General features: G+C 37.0%; 1 protein-coding gene across 2 annotated transcripts in view; it reads left to right on the plus strand.

Moving 5' to 3' along the window:
• The window catches only part of Itgav (integrin subunit alpha V), an 85,526-nt gene that overhangs the window by 32,026 nt on the left and 29,426 nt on the right, over positions 1-24,074 (plus strand). Inside the window, exons 3-13 of one of the 2 annotated variants that reach the window (XM_090354447.1) lie at positions 33-124; positions 3,075-3,189; positions 9,039-9,100; positions 11,539-11,584; positions 15,572-15,697; positions 16,612-16,656; positions 18,104-18,147; positions 18,237-18,293; positions 19,663-19,715; positions 20,623-20,825; positions 22,553-22,744. In XM_090354447.1, the coding sequence (XP_090210573.1) occupies positions 33-124; positions 3,075-3,189; positions 9,039-9,100; positions 11,539-11,584; positions 15,572-15,697; positions 16,612-16,656; positions 18,104-18,147; positions 18,237-18,293; positions 19,663-19,715; positions 20,623-20,825; positions 22,553-22,744 (1,035 nt within the window). Of the gene's footprint in view, positions 1-32; positions 125-3,074; positions 3,190-9,038; positions 9,101-11,538; positions 11,585-15,571; positions 15,698-16,611; positions 16,657-18,103; positions 18,148-18,236; positions 18,294-19,662; positions 19,716-20,622; positions 20,826-22,552; positions 22,745-24,074 lie in introns of those variants that run through there. The other variant, XM_090354448.1, reaches the window with a different exon arrangement.

Raw genomic sequence — 24,074 nt, forward strand, 5'->3', positions numbered from 1 at the left:
TGATCCTTACCATTCACAATATTTTTCCTCAGGTAATAGAGACTATGCCAAAGATGACCCATTGGAGTTTAAGTCACACCAGTGGTTTGGAGCATCTGTAAGGTCAAAACAGGATAAAATTTTGGTAAGTCTTTTTGATATTTCCTTGTAGGTGATATTTCCTTTACTTATGTAGAGGTTTGGAAGGGGTGTGTGTGTGTGTGTGTGTGTGTGTGTGTGTGTGTGTGTGTGTGCACGCACGCGCGCCAGTCCTTCAACTTGAACTCAAGACCTGGATATAGTCCCAGAGCTTTTTTTGCTCAAGGTTAGTGCTCTATCACTGGAGCCACATCTCCACTTCTGGCTTTTTGTTGGGTAACTGGAGATAAGAGTCACATGGACTTTCCCATTCCTTCAAAATTTGATCCTCAGAACTCAGTCGCCTGAATTGCTAGGATGACTGGCTTCAGACAGAGAACTCTTGTGTTTTCAAGTAGGTGGTACACTCCAGTATGATCAAAGGTGCCAGATGTAATGATGTAAGAGCTCTGCATCGAATTTCACCCCCTTCCCGCACTGTTTATTTTCCTGAGCTTTCTGTCCAGTCAAGTTAAAGAACTCTGTGCCTTTGAGTACTCATACACTTCAGTATTTCTTGCTCCTATTCTCAAGCTGTTTTTTTTGTTGTTGTTGTTCTGATCCTAGGACTTGGCCTGAGCACTATTCTTAAGCTTTTTTGCTCAAGGCTAGCGCTCTCTCACTTGAGCCACAGTATTACTTTCAGCTTTTTGGTAGTTAATAAGACTCTCAAAGAATTCCCTGCCAACTGGTTTCAAAACACTATCCTCAGATCTCAGTCTCCTGAGTAGGGAGGGTTACAGGCATGAGTCACTGCCATCATGCTTCAAGTGGTTTTCATATGTTTTCTGTTCTAACATCTCCACACTTGGCAGTCTTCTGCAGACAATTCCAGGCTGGCTGGCATGGATAGGCAAGATGGAGGTCACAATTGAATTTCAAATGCTGAAATCCATTGATACAGGCTGGTCCCAAGGGAATAAAAGGTGATAAAGTGCCTGTCTTGAGGGCCAGAGTTCAAATCCTAGTACTGTGTGCTTGCATGTGCACATGAGTGTGTGTGTGTGTGTGTGTGTGTGTGTGTCCCCACATGTGTGCACGTGTAGCACGACCAAAAATGGAGTCTTTTTAGATTCCTTTAGCAAACATGAAACACATAAATGCTTCCTTTATAAATTCTCTAAATTGAAATTATGGTTCTCCTCCCATCTCTTCATGAGTCCTGCCTAATTTGTCTCCAAAATATGTGCCACACGAGTTTCTCTCCATTTGCCTTATTTCTGTACTCTCAGGACCCCTGCTGTGACTCACCTGGGCCAGTGCAATCATTCTTCTTACCTCTCTGCCCTCTCTCTAGCTCCAGCTACAAGCTCTTCTCTATAGAAGTAACAAAAGAACCAGAGTGTTTCACCCTCTTGATGAAAACAGTTGAATGGCTTTCTTTTGTTTCCTAAACAAATATAATAATTCCCAGAATAAATACCATCCTGGCTTGTAAACATCTCCAAATTCAGGTGGCAGGCTGTCTCTTTGGTAACATTTCACTCCATTTTAGGTACTTCAGCTATAATTGTCTTTTTATTTATGTCTCTCTCCTGCCAAGTCGGTTCCTATTTGTGCCTTAGTGTTGGTCCTTCCTCCGGATGGAAAAATTGTATGCTAGCTTCTTGTCATTCAGATTTCAGCTTTAATTTCATTTTCTCCTAGAGCCTTTCACTATTTTAATTGCCTCCTTTGTGTTTGATATTGTCCTTTCATTTATGTGATTAGGGAATATTTTGTTTGCAAGTGAAGTGTCCACAGGGCATTTAGACAACTTGTCAACCTTTAGCGTTTGGATGGGATTTAGAGATTCAAGAAACAGAAATAAACAGATCCCACTTTGGAGCACCAAGGATGTAGAGAGGAGTAGACTCCCTACCCTCATTTCTGTCAGAGCAGTCTGGACAGCCATTAATAATGTCTTCAATGTATGTGTTAGTAGTTTGCTACCAAAAGTATAGTGGCAATCCACTGAATTGTCTATTACAGAATTATATTCTTATAGTTTAGGAACATTTCTATGGCACTGAAATATATTATTTTAACATTCCTATGTAGTATTTAAATTCAAACCCTGAAAACAAAAAGTTCACAACAATTATGATAAGCACTGTATATTCTTTTATTCTCTTATCTAAGTGTTTGTCATTTAATGTAGGAGTATATCCTACATATATAAGAAGGTTTTTATTCAAAAGTTGTTTTAGTCTGTGACTGCCAGCTTTAGCATAGAATACCAAGAAACATGCTAGTTGGAGTAATAGTTTTGCTATTTTGAAATATGTACATGTACAAAAAACATGAGGTGGGCCAGGAGCATAGCCCAGTGGTAGAGTGCTGGCCTAGCCGTTTCAATACCACATACTCAGAAAAAGCCAGAATTGGTGCTATAGTGCAAGTGGAAGAGCACCAGCTTTGAGCAAAAGTGTCCAAGGACAGTGCCCAGACCTCGAGTTCAAGCCCCAGGACTGGCAAAACGAAAACTAAAAACAAAACGAAATAACAACAAAACTCATGAGCTTCAGGAGAATGTGAGAAACTTACTTTAAAAATCATGAGAAGTTAGTTTTTTACTAATGCTTAAAAAGTGTTTTTTTTTTTTTTTCATGTCAGATGCTAGTGGCTCATGACTACAATCCTAACTCTCAGAAAGCTGAGATAGGATGTTAAGGTTTGAAGTCAGACCCAGAAGAAAACTCCATGAGACTCTTATCTCCAAGCAACCAGCAAAAAGCCAGAGGTGGAGAGTGGATGCAGTGATAGAACACTACTAGCCTTGAGAGAAAAAGTCAAGAGTCGAATGAGAATGTGAAGTTCTGAGTTAAAGCTCCAGTATCCAAACACACACACACACACACACACACACACACACACACACACACACACACACACACACACACACACAAGATCATTCTGAGGTTTTATAAATGATCTAAACAGTGGTAACTTTTTATGAATTAAACTTTTGGTTGTAGGCCTGTGCTCCATTGTACCACTGGAGGACGGAACTGAAGCAGGAGAGAGAGCCTGTCGGAACTTGTTTCCTTCAAGATGGCACCAAGACGGTTGAGTATGCGCCATGCAGGTCAAGTATGTATAGGAACTTGTACCTGCTGCTCACAAGAGCGGTGGGGAGCCTTCTTTGTTAAATGTGGATCTGTGTGAGTGTGACTGGGTATGTGTGATGATACAGTCTGTAGGCATTGTGAGGTTGCAAAATGAAAACAGATCTACTAAAGTAAAAAAAAAAATTATAGACCTAAAGTAGATAGTAACCAATCAGCAGTTATTCGATTATTAGCTATTATTAGCAATTATGAGCTATTGTTAGTAATAGATGATTTGAGGAGCCTGTGTATTTTTTAAGTCACACTTTGTAAAAAATGTTCCTGTCAGCTTCTCTACCAGAGGACGTCACATGTGAGATTCTGATGCAGTGGGTTTAGGCTAGGCCTAGGAACCTGTAACAAACTCTACAAAATCATTTCAATGATACCCACATTTAAGAACCAATGATTTTTTTTTAAGATTAATGATGTTAAAGTAAAATGTTTCTTAGAAATCCACAGGTTATATAGGAAGATGAATATTGAGTTTGAGTTGTCAGTTTGTATTTTCCATTATTATTCAGCCTGCTTTTTGGAGGAGGTTATTTGTTTTTATATTTATCATATTTTATAATCTTTAAGTAGTTTCTCATTCAGATTGTTTTATGCTTGCTTGCTTCTGAGCTCATGTGTGTCTCACCTGTCTTTTGCTATTCACTGATTTTGGTTGACATTTCATAGATGAGTTCATAAACTTATAATTTGCATTGTGCTTTTTTGCACATCTTATTTTTCCACTGGAGATTGCAGTTCTTTTTGTTCTGTGCATTTTTTATGGTTTGGCTACTACTTTAGTAATGTAGAATTGGTTAGTGAAATGCAGTATCATAGTTCCCTTGTCTAGGGGACTCTCTGCAAGGTGTACCCTAAAACTATTCATGGTACTAAAGCGGTTCTTTGCTATGCTTTTGCCAACGCATACATACATATTAGGCACACTAAGATTAACAATAGTAACTACTAGTTAAATACAACAAATATAATAACATACTATTTGCAGTAAATGTTACTGTAGGCTGCATATTCAGTGGCTCATACCTATAATCCTAGCTACTTAGGAGGTTGAGATGTGAGGATCTTAGTTCAAAGCCAGCCTGGGCCGATAAGTCCAGGAGACTCATCTCAAGTTAACTACCAAAAACCCAGAAGTGAACCTGTGGCTCAATGGGTAGAATGCTGGTCCTTAGAAAAAAAGCTTAGGAACAGTGCTCAGGCCTGAGTTAAAGCCCAAGGACTGCCCATGCCCTACTCCCCCCCCAAAATCACACATTTTCAATATTTGATTGACACCTGGTAGCTGAAAGTATGGAATGCAACGCCATGCTAATAAAGGATGACAATTGTTTAGTATAAGACTATTTTGTAGGCCATTGCCTTTTATGTTCCACTGATCATAAATAATCTAACAGAGGATCAGTACCAAATATGCAACATTTAATACTCTTCTTACTAGAGTCCTTTTCTTCCAAGATGGGCAACATGTAATACCAGGTCAAAATAGCTGCTTGGTTCTTAAAATTATAAGTATTTGAACCTCCAGGAAGTTTCAGATTATTTCACTAAGCACTGACACTTCTGCAAGATCAAACTTTCTGTCGTGATCCTACCTGTAAAATCAAAAGAATGATACCTATTCAAATCTGTGTTACCTGACTGAGAAGTCAGAGCACCATACATAGGATGAAGTGGGTGACTTCACCCTCAGGGTTTGGGGCCAGTGGTGTCACCACCGTTAGGTTGGAATGTTGGCTGTGCTACTGGCATTTTTGATAGGAGTAAACTTGTATTTTTAATTTCTACATTGAAAAAATATTCTCACTGTAAGAAGATACATTTTCTGGTTATGAAGACAACCTTCTGTGATAAAGTATGGCTTATTTATAGGATGTGAATTCATGTATATACATACACATAGACATTCTCACTTATCCCCTTTTCCCCCTCTCCTGTGTCTCATTTGAGACAAAGGCCTTACTTTCATTTGAGAACTTTAGAGACAGACAGTTGAAACAATTTTTTTTTTCCTACTTCCTGAAGTAGTTAGTGGTCAAAGGAATCTTTGAGCCCATGCCTTTTTTTTCCCCTAGTTTTTCATTCTGGCTCTGGGGATTGAAAGCCCTTCATATCACTTCATTGTAAAGAACTTACTCCCTGCATTACAACAGAAAATTCGTTCTATTACAATTGCTTCTTTTTAAACGTGGCTTTTGTACAAATAACATTTCTGGCCTTGTGTGGGGTGTGTGTGTGTGTGAGAGAGAGAGAGAGAGAGGAAAAGAGAGAGAGAGAGAGAGAGAGAGAGAGAGAGAGAGAGAGAGAGAGAGAGAGAGAGAGAGAGAGAGAGGAGAGACAGAGAGAGAGAAAGACAGAGACAATACACATTTTAGTAATGGCTTTCTCTGCATCTGTCACATTATGTTTTGTTCATTTGATTTAGGCATAGAGATTTTCATATAACTTAAAGCCATAGTTTCACATTATATTTTGTATACAATCGATGAGCAAATGATAGCTTGTGAACCTGTTTTAGTAAGTGAAGTTTTATTGGGAAAGTGCCATATCCATATTTTTATATCATCTTGAATCCTTATGTAGTTGCTATGGTACTTTAAGTAGTATGCTGTTGGCTCCTAACCATACAATATTTACTGTCTTTACCTTACAGAAAAGTTTATTGAAGTTTGACCTAAATAATAAAACCTCAACTCTTAGAAAAAGCTTAAAACACAATCTCATAAACACATGAAAAAGACTGAATGCATTTCTTCCTAATAGGCCTGGCTTTTAGCAGCCCTGATTATCGTATGTCTTTGGTCCGATTTACCAAGCCACCTACAGGCTCAAATTAAGAGAAGAAAAACTCAAGAGCGAAGCTTGAAAATATAGGCTATAATTTCAAATTCTGTAGTAGTGGGTAAACTCATTTAAAAACTCTGGATCTTGTTTCATTATTGGTAAAACATTAATCCCAACAAAGCACTGTAAAGGTACAACACTAGTGTTTTGTATTTGCTTCATGCTGTAGTAAATTAGACAAGCCAATAATTAACTTCGTATGAAGATGCTTGTTTTGAAGGGCTATGTGGCTAACTTCTTGATAACTCTGTTTATTTTGGTTATGTGGTTTCTGGAGGGGATAGTTTTGTTATTGTCTATTTGGTTGATCTTGCTTTTAATATGATCCATATGCTTACCCTGGAAAAGGAACTTCAGTTTCTACTACCAACTTACCGTATTTACTGAGTACGATTGCTTCAGGCTTTTTTCATAATTGCATCTGTAATCATTCCTGTAGTTACACAATAGACTAAACGTCCATTCTAAAAGTGCCTAAGCCCCAAGTCATATGATGTAAATACCCTTTCAATGCCGTGCACAGAGTCCTTTGTTTCTTCTGTCTGTCTTGTCTTTGTTATAGTTTTTCATGTATCCTTTTCTTTTTACGTCAGTCAAAGAATGAGAAGTGTATTTGTTGACTTAAGTGAGATGGTACAACATGGTACTAAAGACATGCCTAGATTCAGGCCCATACTGTTACCTAGCTGGTGGGCCATTGTCAATTTACATAGTTTCTTTAAGCCTTATTTTCCTTGTCTGTACAAGTTATGAATAATACTAATTTCAAGTCTTGTTAGTAATTTTAGAGTTACTCACAATTTGAAAAGAAAATGCTATGAGAAATGCTTTACCATGGTACCCAGGGTCTTAATCTTTCTGTTGTAGTCAGTAATATTTATATTGGTTACATGACCAGTCTTAACTAGTGGGAGATACACTAACCATCTATAGGAATAACACTGCAACCTTCACTGAAATAAGTTGTGTTCAATATGAATGTTTTTAAGTTATAAATTGTAAGAAATACTTGGCTTAATGTATACCTGTTCATAAAGTTTTAAGGAGTAGTTGTGTGTTGGATTTTTTCATATAATTTTAATGTAATTAATAGAAGGGTTACATTATATTCACCAGATAGAAGGTGCATTACTTTACAAACATTGATAACCTTTCTCATGTCTTGGTCCCCATTTCCCTCCCCCTACCCCTGCCTCTCATCTTGTTTTCCCCCTTCCCTATCCGATTTCAAATAACCAAATACACATATATACAATATATCAGATAACAAGGTGAAATACTGTAACAATATGAGATAACTAAGGGATAACAAAAGAGATGAGAGATAACATAGTACATTAAGGACAACAATCACTCATTATATGGCTTTTGTTTCTATATCCTGGAGGTCCTTTCATTTACCATCATACTATATGGCCTTATGTATCTAGGTTTTTCAGCTGGATGTTTTGTAATCCAAATAAAGCAGATAGTTTTACAGTATGATAATCAAAAAAAAGCTGTCTTTATAAATAGCCTATAATAGTTCCCCAGATGCAGCTTGAATAAAGGAAGCACAGAACCAACTTGAGGTTGTAGCAGAATTCCTTGATATGATTCACTCGATACTGAAAACCCCAGACCCACATTTTCCCACTCTCTCTTGGCTAGAAAAATTTACATTGGAGAAGTATTACACATTTGTGGCCATTTTCTTAAAAAATTTTTTGATTTTTAGTGTGTAATCTTGTGGGCAATTCCCAGGTTTTAAAAATGGGCTCAGGACTGGGAATGTGGCTTAGTGTTAGAGTGCTTGCATAGCATGCATGAGGTCCTGGATTCAGTTCCTCAGTACCATATAAATAGAAAAAGCCAGAACTGTTGCTGTGGCTCAAGTAGTAGAGTGCTAGCCTTGAGCAAACACACTCAGGGATGGTGTCCAAGCCCTGAATTCAAGTCCCAGGACTGGCAAAACAAATAAAAATGAGTTCATATTTCTTGATGAAACTTTTGACAAGAATTCTTTGACTAAAAATAGATAATTTTGGTTCCTATGTTCAGTGACCAATACAGTAGTAGCTTTGTGTAAACTTGTAACATTGGCTGCAGGAGTTCTTTGATAACTGAAGGATGATGTTCAAAATTAGTTGATTGATTATTTAATTCAAATGTCTCCCTTTCCCAAAGAACTACAATGAAAGTGACAGAGGGGAAGATTTGCAAGAGAGCTATTCTACTAAATCTCTCATGACTGGAAAGTACTTGAAGTATCATGCTTAGAGATGTTTGTTTTAATTCTCCAGTATTATGTAGTTTGTGAGAGCAGATGTATATTTGGATCTTCTTACAGCATTAAGTTTGGGCTTTGCTATTTTCCTAAATCTGGATTGTAGTTTTCTTAAAACATTTTTTGTTACTGGCTTTAAAATACATGCATGAGAAATGGAGATCTTATGAATGTATTCATCTCTTTCTGTTACTACTTGCAGAAATGTATCAAAACCTGGCAATTCTACGGTAGTAGTGAAAGATATGTCAGATAGGAATTTGAAACCTGTGAATCAAAATTCAGTGCTTTATGTTTAGTGGTCACAACTGGTGTGTGTGTGTGTGTGTGTGTGTGTGTGTGTGTGTGTGTATTAAGTCTCAGGTCTTGAACTCAAGTACTGAGTGCTATTCCTAAGCTTTTTTTTTTTCTCAAGGCTAGCACTCTACTTCTTGAGGCACAGCTTTATTTCTGGCTTTTTGGTGGTTAATTGGAGGTAAGAGTCTCGTGGACTTAGTGCCTGTGTGGCAACCCTGATCTGCAGAGAAGGTGCTGACAAAAGTATATGCTAGCATTGAGTATGATAATAACCAAGTGCTTGAAAGGATGGATATTCACAGAAATGAATACGTTATTTTACATTAATAGCTATACCATGTTTATCTCATGTTTTGTTTTGTGTTATTTACTTGTTTGGAGGATTGTATATGTTTCTAATCTTTTCATTTTAGAAAATATTGATGCTGATGGACAGGGATTTTGTCAAGGAGGATTCAGCATTGATTTTACCAAAGTAAGTTCTTACTGAACACCCAATGAGATTCAGATCTACCTTACTACTTCAGTTGTGGTTAAAATTCCTCAGCTGCTTTATTATATTTGTTATGTGCTTAAAGAAAATAGCTAGGGGGCCGGGAGTTTGGCCTAGTGGTAGAGTGCTTGCCTAGCATGCATGAAGACCCGGGTTTGATTCCTCGGTACCACATATGTAGCAAAAAGCCAGAAGTGGTGCTGTGGCTCAAGTGGTAGAGTCCTAGTCTTGAGAAAATCCAGGGACAGGGCTCAGGCCCTGAGCCCAAGCCCAGGACTGGCAAAAAGAAAGAAAATAACTAGGGCTGGGAGTTTGGCCTAGTGGTAGAGTGCTTGCCTAGCATGCACAAAAGACCTGGGTTCGATTCCTCAGTACCACATACATAGAAGAAAGCCAGAAGTGGTGCTGAGGCTCAAGTGGTAGAGCTCTAGCCTTGAGAAAATGCAAGGAAGTGCTCAGGCCCCGAGCTCAAGCCTAGGACTAACAAAGAAGAAAATAGCTAATACGCAACTCATTCATTTTTTTTGGCCAGTCGTGGGCTTGAGCTCAGGGCCTGAGCATTGTCCTTGGACTTTCTCAAGGCTAGAGCTCTACCACTTGAACCTCAGCACCAGTTCTAGCTTTTTTTCTATGTATGTGGTACCAAGGAATCGAACCCGGGTCTTCATGCATGCTAGGCAAGCACTCTACCACTAGGCCAAACTCCTGGCCCCATCTCATTGATTTTTTAACATTCTGTTTTATACTCTTCCCTTTCTAGTAAACATTGCTTATTTGAAATAGAGAGTCATCACAATGAGTATGGAGAAAAGGAGGGAATCTTCTCAGTAACTGATGGTGATTTCCTATTAAATTTCTGGAAGTGGAGTTGTGGCTCAGGAAGTAGGATGTCGGCCGTCAGTGAAAGAGCAACAAGAGTATTAGGCCCTGAGTTCAAGTCCCAGGACCAGCACACACAAAATAAATCCATATCCATGGATTCTGAAATAATAATTTAAAAAAATTTTCAGCTGAGACAGAATTGTCACAAAAATTGTCAACAGAGGCTTTGTTCCGAAATTGAATGACTACATGTGTACTTGTTGTATACTTTGTATCTGTGGGTGACAAACAACGCCCAGGCATGATTAATCTTATGTGTAGGATGTTGTGTACTTTGAGCTAAATTAATATGCTCCTCAGAGTTGGCAAGTTTGTTGTTGTAGTGGTAGTTTTGATTTTGTGCTGTATTAGAGCTTGAACTCAAACCTTATACTCTTGTTTGGCATTTTTGCTTGCAGCTGGTATTCTTCAGTGGTGAAGCTATGATACCAGTCTAGCTTTTTGCTGGTTAATTAGAGAGAGCTTCATGGGTTTTTCTGCCTCACCTGGCTTCAAACTATGATTTTCAGCTCTCAGCCTCCTGAGATCATGCCTCACAGGCATGAGCTACTGTTGCCTAGCCAGAGTTGATAATTTTATCTGTCATTCTAAGCTGAAAATTTCATTTGATTTCCAAAAGTAATTTTTGCATCTTCTATTAAATTTCTTACACAATGGATACTAACGATTATTGCTGGGTAACAAATTTTACTAAATAAATTTATTTTGAATGCATTGCAGCTTCATTTTACTCATAATTTGGAATATTAAGAAATCGAGGATAAATAAGAATTAGGTTTACGTTTGTGTGATATTTTCAAACAGACATTATTCTTGTCAATAATATCATGTCTTTTGTGCCTATCACTGTGCCAGTATTTCCTCTAAGTGTATTAGCAATGTCTTATTGCTAAATTAACATTTCTTTTCTTAAACCCATTTCTGAAAAATGCTACTAAGGCATAACAAGCCTTATTATTGAAAGCTTGAAAGGAATATGTATCAATACTGGAGGGAAAATCTTTTGTATACTGCAAGGAAAAATTTCTATAATACTGTATTAAAACACAAAATACTTTGAACTAGTCCTAGTGTGGATAGATGTAAGAAATGCTAGTTTGATGTGGACTTTTGTTCTATAACTTCCTACCTGTTTAAATTTATGAGGCATGAGAAATAGTTTTCCTTTAAGGAAGCAGAAAAATTTTCAATTATTATTAGAATCTTTCTTAAAGAGTCACAAATCTAATACACAAAATTAGTAAATAATTGTTTTCCTATTATATTTCTACTAGTACTTCACTCAGAATATGGAAAACAGCCAAGATCTACATATTTTTGCATATTAATGAATGTATTATAACTTTACTTTTTAATTTAATTTTAATTTTTTATCACTGAAAGAGTTAGATAAGTTTGAGGTCTATGATTTTGTTTTAGTATACATACAATCACTGTAATTACAACATAAATGCCTTTTATTATTGTATGTTTATTGCATTTATTTTTGTTCCAATGCTATATTTAACTATGTATCCTTTTGCTCTGATTTAATCCAGGCTGACAGAGTACTTCTTGGTGGTCCTGGTAGCTTTTATTGGCAAGGTAGGTTAATATTCCAACTCATTCAGTAATACCTGTGTGTTTCTGAATGACCAGGTTCTTCATGCACCCATGAAAAATGTCAAATTCTTATGAAGAACTGTGAAATGTAATAAATTTGTCATTACTTTTTATACAGTATGTTATAATGAATAATGTTATGTTTGTTAAATATTCATATTTTCTACTAGAAAAAAAATCCTAAGCTGGTGGTTCAAGACTATAATTCTTGCTACTCAGGCAGGTGAGGTCTAAGGAACTCAGTTCAAAGCCATCTAAGCAGAAAAGTGTCTGTGAGATTTTTGTTTTTATTTGTTTGTATAAATGGCTACTTTTTTGTTTTTTAATTATAAAGGTAATATTCAGAGGGGTTACAGTTATGTAACTCAGGTATTGAGTACATTTCTTTTTGAAAAGTGTCCTATAAGACTTTTATCTGCAGTTAACCACTCAAAAACTCAAAAAATGGTACTGTGACTCAAAGTGGTAGGGTGCTAGCCTTGAGGAAAAGAGCTCAGGGACAGCACCCAGGCCCTGAGTTCAAGCCCCACAACTCCAAAAATAAATCCTTATAAAAATGTACTAGGTAAATATATACAATTATTTTACATAATACCTTGTTGCATGTGGTATATAACATACGTGTTTTACAGATGCTCAAATATTAATAAGCGTAAAACCCATCAGTTACAGGCAAAGCATAGCATTCTATAATTTCAGGGTTGAAAAGTATTGTTCATGAGATTACCAAAATGGTTTTTTTCTCTTAATCATTAAGATCAAGAGTGCTTTCTTAAATGTTGAAAATGTTTTATAATAAACGATATCATTAAGTTTTTAAAAATATTAAGCTGGGCACAGTGGCTCATTCCTGTAATTCTAGCTACTCTGGAGGCTGAGATCTGAGAATCGTGGTTCAAAGCCAGCCTGGGCACTAAAGTCTGTAAGACTTATCTTCAGTTAATCACCAGAAAACTAGAAGGGGTGCTATGGCTCAAAGGGTAGGGTGATAGCCATGAGCTGAAGAGCTCAGGGACAATACTCAGGCCCCGAGTTCAAGTCCCATGACCGACTAAAAAAATTAAATAGGGAATTGAAAATAAAGTAAAACGCTATATTTAGTCTCTGAAACCTAACTATATTACCATTTGCTCCTGCACTGATGGCTAATGCCAGTAATCCTAGCTTTCCAGGAAATTGAGATTTGAGGATCATGTTGAAGTCATCCCAAGCAGAAAAGTTCTTAAGACTGCTATCTCCAATTAGCAATCAAAAAAGAAGAAAGGTGAGAACCGGAGTTATGGCTCAAGTGGTAGAGCACCAGCCTTGAGTGATTAGAGCTGTAGGATAGCATCCAGTCCCTGAGTTCAAGCCCCAGTACTGACACCAAAAATGAAAGCATACTAGTTTGCAAAGAATTTGCTTTGTGTCATTCTGGATAAAAAATATATTATTATAATGAATATTCTTATATATCTCAGAATTGTTTCTAAAAGAAAAAAAAAGTTGCTTCCAGTCTGGCTTACTTTGCTTTATGTATGTTTTTCCAAGTCTTTCTATTTCCTTATGAATGGGGCAGTCATTCTTTGTGATGGAAGAATAGAATTGCATTGTGTATATATACCATACTTTCTTGATCCGCTCATCCAAAGAAACATAGATTGCATGGTTTCCCTCATTTAATGATTAGAATGTGCCTATACATTTACAAGTAAACTCAATGGATGGTAAAGCAGAAATTGTACTTGGACATGATAAATTAAACAGGACTCTAAACATTCACACAGCAAGACCAATGAAGGTTATTATTGAGAGAATCACAAGGGCTCAATAGCTATGTGCATATGAGTATATAAAATGATGCGTGTCAAAATGAACTCCAAGGAATGGAATGGAAATGGTTTTTTTTTATTGTACTATTTTTGGTTCTTTTTGTCTTTTGTTTTTTTCTTCTGCTTTTTTTTTTCCTTTGTGTCACTGTTCTTTATTTGTGTACCGTTTGTCTTGCATGTAAGTTTATTTGATTTGGGGCAAGGGGAAGCACAGAAATGGTGGAAATGTACTATACAACTTGGGGAAAAAGTGGGAGAAAATGAGGGATGAGGTGACACTGTTCAAAAAGAAATGTACTTTCTTTTGCAACTGTAATCCCTCTGTACATGGCCTTTACAATAAAAAAAATTAAAAAATTAAAACAAAAGAATAGAAAAGGTGATAATAAAATGAGGGGAGCAGGTAGGGGAGGGAAATGGGGACAAAAACATGAGAAGGGGTATCAATGTGTGAGAAGTAATGCACCTTCTATATGGCGAATGTAACTGTAACCCCTCTATACATTAAAATAAAAGAATTAGCTAAAAAGAAAAGGTGATAATAACTTACTCCAAACTAATGATGAATTTTGTGTGTATTCATTGAGTTCTACAAGTAGTTGTTGGATGTCTCATATTCTCAGTATTGTTTAGCATGCAGAAAGAAGTGGCATAGATAGAATTTGTATGTTTGCTATGACTGAACAAACTGAGTTCAACCCCAAACCCTGGCATTTAAGACTTTCTTCTAAAAGCAAGCATGAAGAAAGTGTTTGTTGTAATTATGGAGATGACATTTGATAAGTCAGCCAACATTTCAGAGTGAAGAGTGACAGATCACTGGCTCGTGTGTTGTCATCCAGATTTCTTATCTACTTAATAACTGAAGTTGTGAGCAAGAATGAATTCATTCATGAAGAGGTTCAAATAACTCCTTTTTTTTTTTTTTGCCAGTCCTAGTCTTGAGCTCAGGGCCTGAGCACTGTCCTTGTACTTTCTCAAGGTTAGAGCTTGAGCCTCAGCACCACTTCCAGCTTTTTTCTATGTATGTGGTACCAAGGAATTGAACCTGGGTCTTCGTGCATGCTAAGGAAGCACTCCACCACTAGGCAAAACTCTCGGCCCCCAAATAACTCCTTTTTAAAAAAGCAGATCAATTCTTTTTTTTCATATATTTTTATTGTAATTAATAGAAGGGTTACATTGTATTCATCAGGTAGAAGGTACATTACTTCACAAATATTAAAACCCTTTTTCATGTCCTGTTTCCCATTTCCCTCCCCCCTCCCCCCTCACAACTTGATTTCCCCCCTTCCCTCTCCTATTTCAAACAACTAATTAAGCATATATAAAATATATCAGGTGAAATATTGTAACAATAGCAGATCAATTCTTATGATAAAGGTAACATAATTTAGTTATTTCAGCACTTTTTAAAGTTTTAAACAATTTTTAATAAACTAAGACATTTTTTATTCTTACATTTTCGTTAGCAGAGGCTTCTTCAAGAACTTTTAGCAGAAATGATTGTCAGTTAAAGGACAAGGTCAGATTTCAAATGTAGCTATATCATTGGAGATAGCTACAAGTTGAAAGAAACAAACAAAGAAAGAAAGGAAGAAAGAAAGAAAGAAAGAAAAAAAGAAAAAAAGAAAGAAAGAGAGAGAGAGAGAGAGAGAGAGATCATCTGGGTACCAGTGGCTTACACCTATAATCCTACCTACCCAGGATCTGAGGATTGCAGTTCGAAGCCACCTCTGGCATAAAAGTCCGTGAGACCTTATCTCTGATTATTCATTCAAAAATAAGAAGTGTAGATGTGACTGAAAGTGGTAGAGTGCTGGCCTTCAGCAAAAGAGCTCAGGATCACTGCCTAAGCCCTACGACCAATAAATAAATAAATAGATAAATTCTTAGATTTATCATTAACAAAGGAGAGTTATTTAAGACTTAAGAATTAGAAGTATCTATTTCGTCAGACATGAGAAAGGAAGATCCCTAGCTCCAGGCTAGCCTGACATGACCTACAACATAGAGAGATTCTGTCTTGCCAGCAAAACAAAGGAAAAAGTAGAAATATTAATATCCAATGTAAAGTTCATGTAAAGTCCATCCATTGTCTGCTTGATAAGGTTTCTATTAGAAGGTTATTTATGTGTGTGTGTTTATTTTTTTTAAGGTCAACTTATTTCGGATCAAGTGGCAGAAATTGTATCTAAATATGACCCCAGTGTTTACAGCATCAAGTATAATAACCAGTTAGCAACTCGGACTGCACAAGCAATTTTTGATGACAGTTATTTGGGTAGGTGAAACCACAATAGAGACTCATTTAATAGAGCTGTGTATTTTTCTTATAATTTGAATAGAGTAGTAGAAAAATGTTCTATATGAAATAAAGGTTGAAAAGCAAAAATTAAGCTTGGGTGCTGGTGGCACATGTCCATAATCCTAGCTACTCAGAAGGCTAATATCTGTAGATCTCAGTTCAAAGCCAGCCTGAGCAGAAAGGTCTGTGAGATTCTTATCTCAGATTAACTAGCAAAGAACTGAAACTAGAGGTGTGGCTCAAGTGGTAGAACAAAAAAGCCAAGCAAGAGCACAGACCCTGAGTTCAAGTCCCAATTTTGGTATGTGGGCACACACACACACACATACACGTGGGCACACACACACGTGTATGCAGCAATATTAATAGCTAGTCTTTAAAAGTGAGTGTATACTGTGTTTTAGGTACTGTCCTAAGTATTTTATTTGCTCATTTAATTCTCAAAACAAAGCTATGAGAAGGACAGTTTGATTATTTCCATCTTCCTGGCAGTAACACAGAAGGACAGAAAGGCTGTATCATCCCATGCCCAGTATCATCTTATGAGGATTTATTAATGTTTGTTTTCACTCCTTAATATTATTTGTAATCTATGGAACCAAGTCACACTCTAGAAGTACTAATTCGCTGCTTGAGAGAATATGTTATTTTTTGGTACTTTTAGGTGAATTACAAATTTCCTCTGTTTTGCAGAATTGTAGAATGAGTTAAACCAACTTATTCCTGGTAGAAACACCCTATTTGAGTCTGGCATTGATTGTAAAAATTCACTTATGGTGAATATCTGCCATCCTCAGAGGACAAAGGATTACCTAATTAAAGAAGTTATTTATAACATTTGCAGAAAGAAAGCTGCTTCACCTCACATTCTCTCTCTGTTTATTGCTCAGGTTACTCAGTGGCAGTTGGAGACTTCAATGGTGATGGTGTAGATGGTAAGAAGAACTTGTGATCTGCTTAGGAATTTGAAATAAATTGACATTGATCATTTTCAGCAACTTGAAGCACTACTATGGAATGTATACTGGAAAGGAGGAACAGAAGAGAGAGTCCAAGTTGGGTCTCTGGCATCTCCTATACTGGGAAGGGGGCTGAGAACTCACATGGCTGCTGTGGGTCTTGGTCTTTTTCCTTTCCCAGCCCCCAGCACTGTGAGTTCTCAGCCCCTTCCTTCTGTCTCCCTGCATCATTTCTACAACGTGCCTCGTTCCTTTATCTACATTTGATTTGTAACTGATTTTTTTCCCCTATCCATTAGTGAATTAAAAGGCAGGAAAGTTTAAAGCAGACAGAACAATTTTATTTGAAAGTGAATGGAACACTGTGGAAAGTAGGGAGACTGAAGAGAAGGGCCCCAAAGAGGATTCCACTGGGATCCTCTTAGAAGGCAGTTGTTATAAGAAGTTCCTTCCATTCCTTCTCCCCTTGTACTGAGTGTGTGATAGCTTGTGCATGTTCCACCCCAGCTCCTTTTATTGATTAGACAGACACCCAGAGAGCATTGTGGGAGTAAGAAGTTGAGCAGCCCCAGGACATTATGGAAAGAAGCATTTGAGCAGGAGCACGAGGCACGATGGAAATAAGTGCCATGAAATAAGTGTTGTCTGCCACGTGTTGTCTGTCATGTTTTATCCCTCTCTGCCTAACAGTGACCATTTTTTCCCTTATAGCTTCACAGAAGCAGTTGTAATATGGCTTTCCAGTTCCTGTTTGTCATCTTTCTGCACTAGCTTAGATTTTACCTGATTGGCTCCTATTTCTGTGTCACAGCCACCGCAAACTATCCTATTTCAACTTGCTTTCTATTGCTGTAAATAGAGCATTTCTTAGTTCTTAGGTAACTTTCTCTTGGCTCTTCTTGCTTAATAAGATTGCAAATCCATTGAAGGTTTCTTTGCATGGAGTCCATAGGAACGTGTCATTTTATAAATTTCTATTTTATAGTTAAAAATGCTAGATTTAGCGGGGTGTCAGTGGCTCAAACCTGTTATCCTAACCAACTCAGGAGGCTGAGATCTGAAAATAAAGGTTCAAAGCCAGCTAGGGCAGAAAAGTTTGTGAGGCTAGTATTTCCAATTGAACAACAAAGAAGCCCAAAGTGGAGCAGTGGCTCAAGTAGTAGAGTGCTAGCCTTGAGCAAAAAAAGGACAGTGTCTAGGCCCTGGGTGTGCCTGTATACACACACACACACACACACACACACACACACACACACACACACATATATCTACTGGATTAATTATTGAGTACCAACTTTTAAAAATCACTTGTTAATTTTATACTGAACAAGCATAACAAATCTGAAAACTCTGGCTGAGCCACCTTCTGCCGTTTCCACTGTTGGTCTTTAAGAATGAGTAAGTTTTTGTTTTTACTTTTCAGACTTTGTTTCAGGAGTTCCAAGAGCAGCAAGGACTTTGGGAATGGTAGGAAAGATCAAAGATATACATCTTTTAAGAATCTGTGTTATTCTGTGTTTTAGTACGTTTTATTTATTTTTGTTTTTCCTCCCTAGGTTTATATTTATGATGGGAAGAATATGTCTTCCTTATACAATTTTACTGGGGAGCAGGTACGCTTTTAAATGTTACTCGCCCCTTCATCATAAAAATAGATTATTACATAGAACAAAGTTTTTTAAAATAAAAAAAAGTGTGAAAGACATCTGTAATGCAGTTAAATAGATAAATTACCATTTGTGGTGGTGGTGGTGGTGGTGGTGGTGGTGATGTGTGTGTGTGTATCTTGCTTTTATGAGTGTGAGCATATGTATTTAAATAATTTAATATATTTCACATTGTATGCATTTTTCAATCAGCTTTTTGGGGAGGCTTTGGGGCATATAGTCTATTATTTGTGAACATTTAACATGTTGGTGTGGGGGGGCAAAGGGGGCAAGATTTTGCTATATTAGTCAACATTTTGGACTATATTAAAACTTTTGGCAGTCAGTAAAATGGTTTTATGATTCAGTAAGTTCAGATAGGTTTTAAGTATTTTACCTCTGTTGTAGCTAGAGAAATTAAACTGAACTTTGTGGTACTGTACAGGAAGGACAGTAGGGTTTCCTTTGTTTCATTTTAGCAAATGAAAATCAAATTGCACATAAACAAAACCGCAAAAGCTTGTTTGTTTGTTTTGCTGTAGTCTCTAAATTATCCTTAAGGAATGATTGTATTAGATGCAAGACAAAGCATGGCACACAGATGTGTGGAATTTGTCCTACATGTAATAGAATAGTTTTTTTTTTCTAGTACTATACATTTTCTGGGAGAATTTTATGGTATCTGGATTTATGTCCCTTTCACAATTATTTCCAGCCAGGTTGCTCTCACTGTGATGATGACAGGGAATGTGCCCTTGCCTTGTGCATAATAAGCCTATCATAAACGTATTTGTGCTACGTCAACTTCAAAAGCAGAACCATCTGGACTGACTGAGATGTGAAACAAAAATGAACTCCATTCCATATCTTTCCAAACTGTTATTTCCTCTCAGTCATTCTAGTAACACATAGAGACAATTGTTATTCATTACTCAGAGTTAATAATTGTCATCATCCCAACTGCATAGGTATCCATGTACAACACGTTGCATTCAGTTAAAATGCCTGTCTGTGACCATGTGTCTTTCTGTTAGGGTGTCTTAACATTCTGAGGCTAGAGAGGAAATGAGGTGATAGACTAAGCCTTTGGAAGGAGAAATAATGAGGATTTGAATGAGGAGAACATTAGGGTGATATACCTAGAATACCATAAATCTAGCAAGGTAACAGATCTCTTGCCTGATTGTATTGGTAGAATAAATGAAAAGGTAAAGCATTCAGATTGAGAATTCTGAGAAAAGTAACAATCTTTTCTGTGAGATACATGTACTACAAATGTGAATTTGTCTAATCTAGTTGGCTTAGATGTAAACATCATTTTTCTATCTTTATTTAGATGGCTGCATATTTTGGATTCTCTGTAGCTGCTACTGACATTAATGGGGATGAGTAAGTTTAAAAAAATGTTTCCAGAAACTGCTGTGTTTGTGAATATGCTTTCCTAAAACTAAACAATAATCTTTCTTTTTAAGGGCAACAATTTGAAGCAGCGTTAATAATGAGTATTAGTACACAATTATGTTGGTTATTATTTTTTCAATAGCTTTATTTTGGACAATCCTGGGGCTTGAAATTAGGGCTTAAGCACTGTCCTTGGCTTTCTCAAGGCTAGTGCTCTACCACTTGAGCCACAGCACCTCTTTCATCTTTTTCTGTGTATGTGGTACCGAGGAATCAAACCTAGGTCCTCGTGCAGGCTAAGCAAGCACTCTACCACTAGGCCAAATTACCAGCCCCTTCATCAATAGCTTTTATAACTGGAAAAATATATTGGATGTACTGGTAGTTTCTTGAAAGAATTGAATTGGCTTTTGAGGCTGTGATTCCTATGTTTTGATGTGGCAGTGTGAGTTGCTAAACCTGTCTCTAGGATTTAGTCTGAGTTCCTACACTGAAAATGGATTAACTATTCATGATCTATGTATTTGCATCACTTGTAGCTGCTCAGAGCTATGGCTGTTTTGGGGTATTATTGTAGTCACAAGATGTGCAAAGGGGGCAGATGCTAGGGCTTGAACTGAGGGACCTGGCACATTTATTCAGCTTTTATGCTCATTGTTGGTGCTCTACCATTTGAGCCACACATCTACTCTGGATTTTTGCTAGTTATTCAAAGAAAACAGTTTCTTAGATTTGTCTGTCTGGGCTGGTTTCAAGTGATTCTCTGATCTCAGCCTTCTGAGTTGTTAAGATTTTGGTGCTGAGCTACAACGTTGCCTGGCTAGAAACATAGCTTTAGTAAGAAAGAAAATAGATGGCTTTGATTTTATTCAGTGAGAAGATTCTATTGTTTCAGTTATGCAGATGTGTTTATTGGAGCACCCCTCTTTATGGATCGAGGATCAGATGGCAAACTCCAAGAAGTTGGCCAGGTCTCAGTGTCTCTGCAAAGACCTTCAGGAGACTTCCAGACTACAAAGCTCAATGGGTTTGAGGTCTTTGCGAGGTTTGGTAGTGCCATTGCCCCCTTAGGAGACCTGGACCAGGATGGCTTCAATGGTAAGGTCAAAGTTTAGCAGTGGGGGAATGGGGGGATATGATTTTCTGTCTCCTCCTGAAAAATGCCCTAAAATCCTATCCGTAGAAGCTCACTTCAATTAAACATCCTTTTGTGGAAAGATGGTTGCTTTTTAAAGTCTTTATTAAAAATGAGACTAATTTAAAAATGGACCCCAATGAGTTACTATTCAAGTAGTCTGAAAAGTGTCAAATGATTCATTTCTGAAAGAAACTATCCTTCCCTGTGAATGGTGATACTTCTCTCTGCATCCTGCTGAGACACTGCCCTCTACTGTCCATTTAGATATTATTGCGCCCAAGCATATATAAAGGTAAATTTGCCAGTAATATTTTTAAGCCATACATTTCTTGTGGCTAAGAATTTCTGAATGTGTTCATGGGCACATGTGAAAGGTTTAATCCCATTAAAAATAATTTTAATAGTTAAGAAGCAGTGCTAGATTTTACAATAGGACTGACTGTTGGACTCTTTATAGGATATAAAGTAGATACTTGAAATGTAGATGACTAGATTTACCTGATGACATTAAGTGGCATTGGTTCTGTATTTCTGTATCCTTCCTTTCCAACTACCTCCAATAAAAAACCTTAGATATCATAAAGAAAGTTATCAAAACAATAGTTATCTATTCCATGAGCCAGGTATCCATGGCTCAGACCTATAATCCTAGCTACTCAGGAAGTGGAGATCTGAGGATTGACATTCAAAGCTATACCCAGGCAGGAAAGTCCATGAGACTCCAGTTAAGCACCCTCCCACACCCCCCAAAAAATCAGAAGTGAAGCTGCAGCTCAAGTGATCGAGCACCAGCCTAACATGTCTAAGAACATTTAAGAGGGCCGGGAGTGTGGCCTAGTGGTAGAATGCTTGTTTAGCATGCTGAAGCCCTGGGTTTGATCCCTTAGTACCACATACACAGAAAATCCAGAAATGGTGCTGTGACTAAATTGGTAGAGCGCCAACCTTGAGCAAAAGTGCTCAAGGACAGTGCTCAAGGCCCAGGACTGGCAAAAAAAATATCCCCCAAAGAATAGTTTAAGGCTGGGGACCAGTGGCTTATGCTTATAATCTTAATTATGAAGGAGGCTGAAATATGAGGATCATGATTCAAAGCTAGCCTGGGAAGAAAGTCTGAGAGACTCTTATCTCCAATTAGCCACTAGAGTACCAAAAGTGGCACCATGGCTCAAAGTGGTAGAGTGCTTGACTTAGCACAAAAGCTGAGGGACAAAGGCTTCAATCCTTATGGCCAACCAAAATTTAAAAAAAAAAAAAAAGAGTTTAGAATAATTACAGCTGGACACCAGGGGATTGTACCTGTAATCATAGCTACTCCAGAAGCTGAGATCTGAAGAATGCAGTTCGATGCTGGCTCAGTCAGGAATATTTCCAGTAATTTACCAAAATAGCTGGAATTAATGCTGTGATTGAAGTAGTAAAGCTTTAACCTTGAGCAAAAAGAAACATGAGGGATAATGCTCTTGGCCTGAGTTCAAGCCTGAAGGCTCAGGAGTAGCACAAAAAATGCTTTTTTACATTAAATCATCCTTCAGTAGAGCAATCTTTTGTTGAGAATTTCTAATTATATATTAAATATTATAATTAAAATTATACTTTCTTAATGTATGTGTTTTCTTCTCTTCTCCTTCTCCTTTCATTTCTCTTTCCCTTTCTTGCCACACTCTCCTCTCCTTTCCCTCCACAGATATTGCAATTGCAGCTCCATATGGGGGTGAAGATAAAAAAGGAATTGTTTATATTTTCAATGGAAGATCAACAGGCTTGAATACAGTACCGTCTCAGATCCTTGAGGGACAGTGGGCTGCTCAGAGCATGCCACCAAGCTTTGGCTACTCGATGAAGGGAGCAACAGACATAGACAAAAATGGATATCCAGGTACTTTCCTACCAATTTGGGTAGCTTTTAGACTATTCCATTCTGTAGTTATCAATTTTAGTTACTTTAAAGTTTATTGTTAAAGTGATATACAGAGGGGTTTTAGTTATATATGTCAGGTAATGTTATGAATCTTTTAAATCTAATATATCAAGTGTTGATCAGGTACTTGTATTCAAAACATGGTTCTTGGTAAAAGGGATAAAAACAGAAAGCATATTTCATATTTTTAGAAGTACAATGTGAAACAAATACTCTGAGTTTATTTACTTTGAAGTCTAATAGAATATCAGAAAAAAAGAATCTAATCTTGTAGATACTATGAACAAAAGCTACATAGTTGTTCCATGTTTTTTTTAAATTTACAGTTACATTTACCAGGTAGTAGGTGCATTACTTGTCACACATTGAAACTCCTCATGTTTTTGTCCCCATTTCTCTCTCCCACCCCCTCCCAATCTCCATGTTGTTGTTTAATGTTAGCCATTTTAGAGATTTTTTTTCTTCGCACGTATGCTGGCTTTGAACTCTCTTGGCTTTCTTGTTTGTGGTTGATGCACTACCACTGTTTCCCTCCTAACAAATCGTGGCACAATATCTTATTTTACCTCCCTTTTTATTTCCATGCCTTTATCTCCACACATAGTTCTATTGTGCACCTCAGGGTAAAATCCTAAAATTGCAGTGTCAAACACATTTTTTTAAGGTTGTTAATAAGTATTGGCAAACTACCAAATGGTTTGTCAGCCTTTTAAAATAGTAAACAATTGATTGTTTTTCTGTAATAATTTCTCTTTGAAATAATTTTGACTATATAATAAATGGATAATATTACGTTATTTCAGTTGACAGTTTCACATTACTAGTGAGCATGTTTAATTTATATCTTCTTGCAATTTATTTTCTTTTTAAACAAAACAAAACAAATAGTCTCTTTTTCATTGAGATATGATTGTTCTTACTTACTCACACATTTAAAAAAAAAAACTAGCTTACTACCTTAAATACTAAAGGTACTAAACTTCTTAATTGTTCTTCAGGTTTCCCAGTTTGTCCCATTTGCATCTTAACCATGGAAAAGTTTAAATTTTTCATGTGATTCAATCCACCCATCCTTCTGTTTTCTCACTTTTTTTTTTAACTTAAAAAGGACTTCTTCAAATTCAGCTGTACCTGTGAGATGGAGCTCTGATTTCATTTTGTTTTCAAATCATGAGTTGTTGTACCAGCTCTAAGTAAAGACAGATGTGTTTTGTTTTTGTTTTCTACCATCATATGTAGCATACACGTGTATGTATGCACATGTGTACATGTGCCTGTGTGCTTTTTT

This window comes from Megascapheus bottae, chromosome 21 (genome assembly GCF_031878675.1).
Source record: "Megascapheus bottae isolate mThoBot1 chromosome 21, mThoBot2.hap1, whole genome shotgun sequence".
Lineage (NCBI taxonomy): Eukaryota > Metazoa > Chordata > Mammalia > Rodentia > Geomyidae > Megascapheus > Megascapheus bottae.